Genomic DNA, 10,785 nt, shown 5'->3' on the forward strand with positions numbered 1-10,785 from the left:
TTTGGTTCCTTTGTTTCCTTCTCACTCTTCCTCATAACTGCCGTGTCGAAATCCATAGCCGTAAAAGTTTGACAAAACCGTAGTAGTTGTTGCGTCTCGCTCTTTCAATCGACTTTTTTTTTTCTGGGAATTTAACATTTTGATGTCATTCTTCCTAGTGAACCTTCATATAAGAGAAGCGACATCTGATCCCTCTTAAAATGAAATATGTGGCAACATCGACGAAATCTTGGTCAAAAAAATTCCCAGCACTGTTTTCTGACTCAATGTTCAAGCTCTAAAGTGAACGCTCCTTAATCTAACAAAATAACATTGAACTCGATGCCCGAAGGATCGCGATAAACGGTATGAATGACTTGAATTTCGTTAATAATCAGTTAGCTTTCTAACAAGAAACATGATTCACCAAAGAATTAAACAAAATTGCACCTAATCATAAATTCATATGACCAGCTAAAAAATTATCTGTTTTAACTATAACAACAATCGCAATACCTTCCTAGGTTGAGTTTTCAATAAGAAAGGTAAAAGCTCTGCGACAAAATGCTCGGATCGATTGGAATCGATTTTGACAGTTCTTTTGCTCGATTGGAATTTTGTGTTTCAGATGTCACTTCTCTTATATACAGGTTCACTAATTCTTCCCTACGTTCAATCGACGAAAAGATGATTGCTTTCTTACACTTTCGTGTTTTGAAGAAGGGCTTAAATCAGGTGTGGCCTATCAATAGACTAGAAGCTAATGAAAAAAATCCAGATAAGTATATTTCCTGTTTTTGTTTATTGACTTTGTTTTAAACGTTTAGATTGAACTCTAGGATTAAAAATCAATTTAGGCTTGAGTTTGTATTTTGGTTTGAGAAAATGTGATAATATGGGCAAGTTTTTCAATTTTAGTTTTTCCTGAGTTTGTTAGTTGAGGGGAAATTGTATATTTTGTGAGGTTTCTTTTCCTTTTTTTTAGTCAGATGCAAATGCAAATTAAACATTTGGTCGAAGCAAGCCAAAAAGAAAATAAATTTCTGTTTCATGCCAGCTCTTTCACTCATTCAATTACATGGGGCTTCGGTTCTTCGTGAATGATAGATAAGTCTGTTCAATCAGGTCTGATTGAAACAGGTAGAGATGGGGTGACGGTTGGTCGCCTTTCTCTTTCCGGTTAACTTCGGTCGATTTCTGCCGAGTCGGGGGGACGAGTCCTGCTGCCGAGCTGGATCGGTTTTGGTTGGTTTCGGCCGATTTAGGTTGCTTCATTGAGAAGTGGCCTGACTGGTTCGGCCGGAACGTTGGCTCTTTGAACGGCTGCCAATTGGCAGGGGCCAGTGGAGGCAGGTTTCTACTTACGAATGAACAAAGCTGATGTCGGTGATGATATTTGATGATATTCATTTTATGCGTTCCCTAGCTGATCGTTTCACCCCGGAAGTCCTCAATCTCGACAGTTTTGAACATTTATTGCCAAAGTTCACTATTAAAAAATGCTGATATTAATGCCTGATTTATTCTTCATGAAATTGTTTTAAGCTTTCACTTTTTGTATATGAAGGGTTATGAAAAAGTTTTATAAATTAAATGAGCGCTATTTATGTAATTATTAAATGAGAATAATAAAAATATCATACATAAGTAAATGTGAATATTTTGAAAAAACGACTCTGGTTAAAAATGAACGGAACATGATCTAAGCTGGGCAACACTGATTTACTCGATGTTGTTGCGCATTTCTGAGCTCAAAAGCTTTTGAATACGTTTGATTAATGGAATGGAACAAGTACCTAAACATATTAGCTTCGTTCAATCGTGGGTGGAGATTGGTTTCTGTCGGCTGTTGTTTTGGTCGAGACTAGTCGGGTCGTTGTTCGGTAGATCGGGTTGAGGTCGATCGGAGCTGGTCGAAGCCGGTTCGGCTCTGCAGGGGGATTCGTTTTGGCCTGGTGGAGGTTGATCGGGGTAGATTCGGAAGTGACAGTCGATCCATTTCTGCTTGATTTGATCTATTTATTCTTGCAATGGGTATTCTGTATCGATGGACGAATGAATAGGATAATAAGAATAACCTTTTCACATCCTATTAATTCACACTTTTTTTTATCGAGTTTTTTTTTTACTCCTGGATAATACAAGTGTTGTATAGAGAGACAATTTTATTCTTTTTAAATCTAGTAATATATACTAATAAATTGTCTTTATTATAGAGAATTGAAATCTAGTAATAAAAAAATTGCAATTCTCATCAAACATCAATAGTTAGTTATTGACCAAAAAAAATAGAAAAAAGGCTTGGTGAATGTGGCATGTTCGGTTGAAATTAAAAATATATGTAATGCTTCTCGCTATGAAATAGAAAGCAGCAGGTGTCAGTTCCAAAAATAAGGGGATAGCAGTCCCTCTTAGTATGTTATGCGATAGCAAGCTCAAGCTTTTCTTCTCCGTAATAGCGAAATCAATATGAGGCACAGAGTAGAATCATATTGATGGGTTTTCAAAAACGGCCTTCGTCGATTATCACAACTGACAGCTCTTTTAAAATTATTAACCAAAACAACGAGGCTTTCACCGACAAATCTTTCAGATTTCAAATTTTTTATTATAGTTATAGATTGATTTGTTTCTTCATTCTGAAGGGTGATTTTTGAAAATACATCAATATAACAGGAACAATAGCTAGGGAAAAAAGTTATATTGAATAGGATTTTCAAAAAATATACTTTTTAACGATAACTGTACTGCCTCATAAATAAAATTAGGAGTTTCTTAGGAAATATCTAGGAGCATAGAAGGTGTAGGAAAAACGATCGCACCATTACCAAATTGGATCCTGATCTATAACCTTTCCCCTACTAACAAAACCCTTTCCTTGGATATTTTAATATAGATTCTCAGACGTATAGACGGTTTCTATAGTTGGTGATATTGACTTACCTTTGTTTCTGAATTTTTCAAAATTAATCTTTGGAATACAAAAGGACAAGGTTGTTGATTGATCCTAAGAAGTATCCTTCATTCCTCATTGACTACTAGGACGTGGCCGGCGCCGTTATTGATCATTTTCAAAGGGAGAGCATGAGTTTTGTGCATTGTGAATGAGCTGCTAGTCTCAAGCACCATTCTTTTGGACCTTGAACAAAGCTGATGGTTCGATCAATTACGGAGTAGCAACCATTGGCGAGTAGAACTTGTTCTGCTTAGCCACGCCAGCGATCATGGAATTGGAAATGCGTAAGTTGAACAAAGCCTAATAAAACATGTTGTCTGGAGTCTTCTTTTAAATTTTTGTAGTGAAAGCATATCTACACAGCATTTCCAGTTCAATGATTTAAGGTAGATATGAGTAGTCAACCAAGCTAAGCTAAGCTATTCTTTATTTATAACATAACTTCGTCCAAAATCTAGCTATGAAAAAATGAAATATTGCAAAATGATGGTAGAAAAGCCATCTCTTAAGCATGATATTAGATAAATAATAGTCACTGCATGTTTTCGCTCTAGAATCATTGATAAAAGTATCTATTTTTAAGCGTAATGACGTCATCAAAATTCTGTTGTTTTTCAATTCAAGATTTACTGAAATGTCACATAGATATTGTCAAAAATTTGAGGTCTCTTCAAACTTTTTGAGATAAATTTATTGTAATTTTTAGATTGAAAATCGGTTAAAAAGGTTGTGAGTTGCACCCGGGTAAAGAATGCTTTGTGACGTCACGAGAATTTATTTACCCTTTTTTCAAAAACGTTCAAGACTTTTTACTTCACACTATTATAGTATTTCGTCAATTCAAGTTTAACATAATAATGCGCTTCAAAAAATAAATTCTATTATCAAATTTTTGACGAAACTAAATTTTTTTTTTGTATTAATGCGGTTATTTTTAAACATATCTTATTAAACATATTAAATCAGGAGTAAGCCATGACTTGTTGGCAACTGACGTGTTTTTATTTCGCTCTGCGGCTAATTTTGATTTTCAATATTTCGCTAGTGTTTTATTTTAAAATTTGTTTAATTATTCTTGGGAGTGTTTTTTTTTTAAGCTGGTCCGATACTAAGAGATAAATTTAGTGAAAATGAATTTCAAATAAAAATTGGAGCTTTGAAGTGCAGCGTACTTTAAATGTTTTTTGAGCAAACTTGTTGTGATAACCCGGTCATGCACGTACATGGATCGGTATGAAATACTAGACTGCTGATATTAGTTTTAAAGTTTTTCTTCACAGAAGAATATTCAGCTTTCTGAGTGGATCGCCAAAAAACTGCTGAAACCATTTGATAGCTGGAAGATAAGTATCCATTCATTTCATTATTTTTTAATGAAAATGTATTTATACAATAGCTTAACTCTATTATTGGGGATAAGTGGGGGGTAGGACAGGACATCAAACGAGCGGAAAACTGATATACAATGGATTGTGGGTTCAAGCCAGCCGGAGTATCTCGACAAATTGGAATCTTGAGTAAGTTACTGAGGTACCTTTCTAAGATTCCTCATTTGTTTCGAACAGTTTGAAGGGAGTGAGATGAGTCAAACCTGTCCCAAGCCAGTGGTAACGGACCCCTTGGTTGTACTGCAATTATTGTTGATGAGTTAAGCCACTGGTGGGTCAAACATACATAGATACATACATACATACATACATACATACATACATACATACATACATACATATCTTATTAAACATATAAAATCACGCTTAAAATGATTCGAGAATAAACAAACTATCAAAAAAATCCTCATCGTATTTGTAAAAGAATATTCGTGAATCATAAAGCAGATAGCTATCTGTGATTTGAATAAAAGTCTTGCAAAAAGATATTTTTTTTTCTTATATCTATGTATGAATGAAGATCACCGCTAGTAGCTTCTATTTCTTTCAGGAATTATGTTCAAACAAAATGAGTTCCATGAAATAAATGTAATGAGATTAAAAAAAAACTTTGAACATGGTGAACTTAATAGGTTAACTTTCATTATCAAGAATTAATTAGAATTTCATAGAAAATTAGTTTCTAATAAAATTATTCTTAAAAAAACTGTGCTTAATTAAAATATCTAGCTCAGAGAATGTCACTATGAAATCCAAATCGAACCCCGTGTTCACATAAAATCTCATAAAAGAAATTTTTAACTGAATTACAAAATTTAAAAAATTCAAATATGTACTAGCAAAAGGTCTCATGCAAAATTTGAGCATTTGGGCCAGATTAGCAAACCTTATCTGGGGCCTTTCAGATTTAATTCCTCTTATTTTTTTCGATTTCATTACCAAATCATATTATTCGTTTAGCTTTTAAACATTTTTAGTAAATTAAGGATTAATTTCAAGATAATATTTTGATTAATTTCATGTAGCAGAGCATAAAATTTCGTGACGTCACAACGCTTTGCAAAACCGTGCTTAAAACACAGGCGCGTTGTGACGTCACGAAACTGAATCGCTCTTAAATAAATTGAAATCTAAATTTGGAAAAATCAAAAACAGCGATTTGTTGGTTGTAATCAATTGATACTGTGGGAGCCGTGGACTGTATTTTGCTCTCGAAATGAGGGAATGAACCGAAAGTCCGAAAACGCAATCAACCAAGGAAGTTCGGAGGTAAAAATAATTAACTTAACGTAAACTTAACTTAAACTATATTTTCTCTATAATACAACTATGTACAGGTGATTTAGTGTTCTTCAATTTCATTAAATCTTGGTGGGAAATTTTCTTCTTCACTTAAGGGCGCAACGACTTTACGCAAGGACGACTTGATTCAAACTGAATTCAAAACTGGCGACTCGTTCATTCACACACAGCTTGTGTACGCAACGCAAAATGCTTCCCTTCCTCGCAACATCCAATGCAATTGTTGTTGTAAAAATGCCGGCCGGCATTTGTCGGCTGTCGTTATGTACATGTGTGGCCTTGAATGAACGAAGTTCATACATAAAGGAACCGGCAAAAGAAACATCCTTTCGTGGTGACGCAAATTGCGTTGCGCTGTTGCCAAATTTTCGAGCTGGCGCGAACATACTCCCCGGGGAATGATTGCATTTAACTTGTTGGCTTATGGATGTGTTCAAAATTTACAGGACTTCATACACTTTCTTGATGGATGTCAGGATCGTATTCACCGCCTACCACCCAACCTAGTTTAGTTTCACGTAAGAGCGGAACATGCGCCGCCAATGACATAGCACCAGGCATTAACAATTTTAGGAACCATTGATTTCCCAGTAGCATGTCAATTTTTCCAGATCTATGGAAATTCGGGTCGGCAAGTGCGATATCCGGAGGCAGGGAAAAACAATTTTCAACATCATTTGGTGGAAGGTTTGCTGTAACTTGCTTGGTCAGTAAGCAATCGATGTTTGTGTTCAACGGAGTATATCTTGAACGGACTCGAACAGCAACAGTGCCAGAGGAAATTGTCTTTGTATTATTGACACATGTCACAGTTTCATGTGATGCGAATTTCTTCAATCCTAATTGTGCTGCCATTTCCTCTGTTATTAAATTTACTTGAGATCCACTGTCTAGCAACACTCTACAAGGGCGGGGAGCGTCGTTTTCATCCAATGCATCTACCACGGCAGTTAACAAAAACACTTTCGAGAAATCCGATGATGTTCTACTAAATGACTCCATTTTCGTTTTTCTTAAATCGGGATTTTTGTTTTTAACGTTGCTTAAAGAACTCATAGGAATCGGCTTCAAGTTTTGTTCAGCGTGGAGGAGGTTATGATGTCGTCTGTTACACTTATCACATCTTCTATTCGAACGGCAATGCACACTTCGGTGATTTTTCTGAAGACAGTTGAAACACAATTGTTTCTCTTTAGCCTTGGCCAACCGTTTCTGGATTGAGAGTGAATGAAAATTCGGGCAGGTATTGTTGGCATGATCTCGGTTACAGATGTCACACTTGAAAACTGGGCTCTCACTAGTGACGACCGCTGTATTTATATGAATTTCATCCTTTCCAGGGAACGGCTTTGGCTGTTGCTGTAAGTGAGACGGGGTCTGGGCTTCACATCTTTCAAGGACAAAACACTGTTCTTTGAGGAACTTAATTGCGGATGGATAAGAGGGAAGGCTACCATGCTTAACTGTTCCTTCCCAATTACGACGTGTATTTTTATCCAGTGCATTCGTCAGCAAGTGGACCAACATCAATTCTGAAATTCCAGTAAACTCTTGCTCGAGGTACTTTAAGGATTCGACGTGCCGAGTACATTCGTCCACCAGTGACCTTAATTCTGTACAACACTCTTTTGTCATGCGTTTCAAATTGAAAAGGCCAGTTATGTGAGTGTCGATAGCGTGGCGTTTGTTCTCAAATCGCTCTTCGAGAATACGCCAAGCATGAGCGTAGTCCCCTTCATTAATGGTTTTCGCGTCAATCAACCCGGCAGCATTTCCTATGAGGGATTTCTCAAGGTGGTACAACTTAACCGCTGGAGAATCAGGGGACCTATCAACCAGATCTTTAAAAATTGCCTTAAATCTTGGCCAACTATCATACTTGCCATCAAAAGTTGGAATGGGCATTTGGAGTGGCTGGTGGATAATGTATGCAGGTGGATTATTCAAGGCAGGTGGCTCGGCCAAAGAAAATGAGGAAATCTGAGAAGAGTGTTCTTCGAGAGCAATCGATACTTTCAGATAAAGCTCTTCAAACTCTCTGAACTGTTCATAGTGTGATATCACTTCATTGGCAGGAACAAGACCAATGATTTTATCTTGAATGGATTTGTATTCAAGATATGCTTCTTTTACTGAGAGTTGATAAGTTTTTATCCTACCTTGAGACATCTTGAGCTCGGATTTATGCTGAAGAACCAACGCTTGGAATATACTGGCAACCTTTCCGTGTTCATGCTCCCTGCGGTATATGAGCGCTGTCACTGTATCCATCACCTCGATTTTCTCCACTAAATTTGTTTGCTTCTTGGTGTTCTTCCTTTTTGGCGTGGATGATACTCCGATCTGAGACATTTTTTCGAATGGGAAACACTGGAAACACTGAACAGGATTTACACTTCAATTGTTTTTCACTTTTTTCTTTCAAACAGTAGTTTTTTTTTTCTTTATCTTTTTCACACTTAAGTTTATTGTATAAAAGTCTTCATTTCACTTAGTTCACTTAAATTCCGGTGCGCTCCGGGTTTTCGGCATAATTCGAGTCTTTCCAATCCGGTTCGAATCGGACCAATGTGGGAGCCGTGGACTGTATTTTGCTCTCGAAATGAGGGAATGAACCGAAAGTCCGAAAACGCAATCAACCAAGGAAGTTCGGAGGTAAAAATAATTAACTTAACGTAAACTTAACTTAAACTATATTTTCTCTATAATACAACTATGTACAGGTGATTTAGTGTTCTTCAATTTCATTAAATCTTGGTGGGAAATTTTCTTCTTCACTTAAGGGCGCAACGACTTTACGCAAGGACGACTTGATTCAAACTGAATTCAAAACTGGCGACTCGTTCATTCACACACAGCTTGTGTACGCAACGCAAAATGCTTCCCTTCCTCGCAACATCCAATGCAATTGTTGTTGTAAAAATGCCGGCCGGCATTTGTCGGCTGTCGTTATGTACATGTGTGGCCTTGAATGAACGAAGTTCATACATAAAGGAACCGGCAAAAGAAACATCCTTTCGTGGTGACGCAAATTGCGTTGCGCTGTTGCCAAATTTTCGAGCTGGCGCGAACAGATACTTTTTTGAAATTTTCATAAAATTTGATTGAATAGAAGAGCAGAAAAATGCGGTGTTGTAAAAAAAACTGAAAAGTGGAAAAAGTGGCGCGGTGTGACGTCACGGTTCTTTTAGAAAAATTGATTTTAATAACTCAGAATATTTAATCAAATTCAAACAGAATGCGTTCAAAGTTCAAATATTTAACACTAATTTTTTTCGGAAAACAAATTGTATGTGATTGTTTTGAAACGGGCGTAGAATTCAAATTATTTCTGAAAGTATTTATGAATATCATTTAAGAGCGGTACAAGCGCATTGAATGTGCTCTTAAAATGTTTATTTCAAGTGCAATTTTTATTTGTTGAGAAAATTTCGACGATAAAACTTCTATTGCTAAGGGTTATAACTTATAAAATATTTGTCAATCATTCTGAAATATCTTAATTAGCTTATTTATATAGGTAAAAAAACAACGAAACTTTTGGAAAACACTGCAGCCCGTCTTATCATTTCAACTTTCTCCTAGACAAACTGGAAAAAAAATTCCAGGAGCCGAACTTTCACGAACCGATCACCGATTGCTCAGTTATAACTTGAATATCCGTATCCCAGAGCTCGTAAACCGTCATTATCCGGTTCCTTGCAAAGTAAAGTTCACAAAAAGGTCTCAATTTCGGAGTGGCCCTTTTTGCGTCACTCCTCAGCAGGGGTGGTCCCGCTCGAGAGATAGATGCACATTAACCAAATTCTACACCTTCCTGTGCAACACAATTAGGTCCAGTTTCTAGGAAATCGGAGAAATCGACTCGAATTCCATTTGGTTCAGAATTTGTTTCCCTCCATCAGTTCAAGAATATTGCATGGGCAGAATAGGAGATAAAAAAAGTGAAATCCAGTCCCAAAATTGTTTTCTGTCTTATTTTTTTTTCCTTTTTTTTTCTTGACCAAGGCTTATCACCTTTACGGATGTCTCTCTTTAAACAGAGACAATCCTCCTTCGTCTTTGAGGATTGGAAGGAAACATGACAAAGTTAAGACAATTTCTCTGCTGGTGGCCTTTTGTGCCCGGTGACAGATTATGTCGTTCTTCGATTTTCGGACAACTTCTCGGAACATTAGAAAGTGTGCCAGTTCGACGCCGACGTCGAGCCGATTGTTGATGTCCCCGGGGAGGTTTTCGTTTGAGTTCTGCTGAGTTTGTTTGTTCTTGAAAGCTGATCTCTCTCCGGGTGCAAAAAGAAACCATTCAGAGGTGCGGATGAGGATTAGAACGGATTACAAGATAGAAATGTTGTGCCAACAACTTAGGACACATTTCCAAACGAAATCTTAATACCGGCAAGAGAACACCGAGGGCGTGAGAAGTTTCTGCGATCGCCGGCCGGTGTGGACGCAAAGGTAGAATGACGCTCACACCTTCATGCCTGTAAATCAAAAGCGACTCCACGCGCTCGGTTCCATTTTTAATGACATGCGAACGCGCTTCCTAAAAGTTTACCGAACCAAACAGAGAGGTTCCAGTTGGTTTTTGGTTGACCAAATCTCGAATGGAGACGCGCAAAGCTTCCTAGGTGGTACTTTCGTCGTCGGTCATCGTGGAGGTGAAATATTGAAAATCTGACAGCCGCCAAAAGAACGACCGCGCCGACCGAATCCGAAAATGGGTCTTTATTGTTTTCACATTTTTATTACCCCCTACCGACTCGGACGTTGAGTCGGGATTCTTGCTAAGGGTCTAAGAAGCGAACAGTAAAAGATATTTCAACTCCTCCGCAAAACTGTCACCTGGATTTGGTTTATAGAAGTTAGCGGTCCAAATTAACAGCATAGGACAGAACTTTAACTTGGATAAATTACTAGAAAAATATTGATGCACAATATAAAATTATTCAAAAAGAGTGTGTCGTATTTGTTATACTTCAGAAATTGAAAGACAGCATGTTTCAAAAGAGTAAACAGAAAAAGTCAATGTTGCACTTTAAAAAAACGAACACAAACACATAGAGATTATCTCAATGAAACTTGACGTTTCCTCGAAGAGATTTTTTTTATCTTATCTCTTAGCGTTCATCTTTCGAAGATATGATGGCTAGCATCTTAC

The 10,785-nt window shown here is 37.1% G+C and overlaps 1 protein-coding gene across 1 annotated transcript; it reads right to left on the reverse strand.

The window, feature by feature from the left end:
- Nucleotides 1-1,794: 1,794 nt before the first annotated feature.
- Nucleotides 1,795-7,977, reverse strand: LOC129743291 (uncharacterized). The gene is made up of 3 exons (XM_055735277.1): nt 7,785-7,977; nt 6,774-7,721; nt 1,795-1,931 (listed from the first exon to the last, which is right to left on the reverse strand). The coding sequence occupies exons 1-3, from the start codon at nt 7,975-7,977 to the stop codon at nt 1,795-1,797; spliced, it is 1,278 nt and encodes a 425-aa protein (XP_055591252.1).
- Nucleotides 7,978-10,785: the final 2,808 nt, after the last annotated feature.

Source organism: Uranotaenia lowii, chromosome 2 (assembly GCF_029784155.1).
Source record: "Uranotaenia lowii strain MFRU-FL chromosome 2, ASM2978415v1, whole genome shotgun sequence".
Lineage (NCBI taxonomy): Eukaryota > Metazoa > Arthropoda > Insecta > Diptera > Culicidae > Uranotaenia > Uranotaenia lowii.

Bases quoted from the DNA above. Each gene is read 5' to 3' on its own strand.
- LOC129743291 (XM_055735277.1), bottom strand. From the start codon at position 7,977: ATGTCTCAGATCGGAGTATCATCCACGCCAAAAAGGAAGAACACCAAG. The intron at 7,722-7,784 runs GTAGGATAAAAA...AATCCATTCAAG, and splicing joins CGAGCTCAAGATGTCTCAAG to ATAAAATCATTGGTCTTGTT. The intron at 1,932-6,773 runs GTGTGCATTGCC...AACCTCCACCAG, and splicing joins TCTTCAGAAAAATCACCGAA to GCCAAAACGAATCCCCCTGC.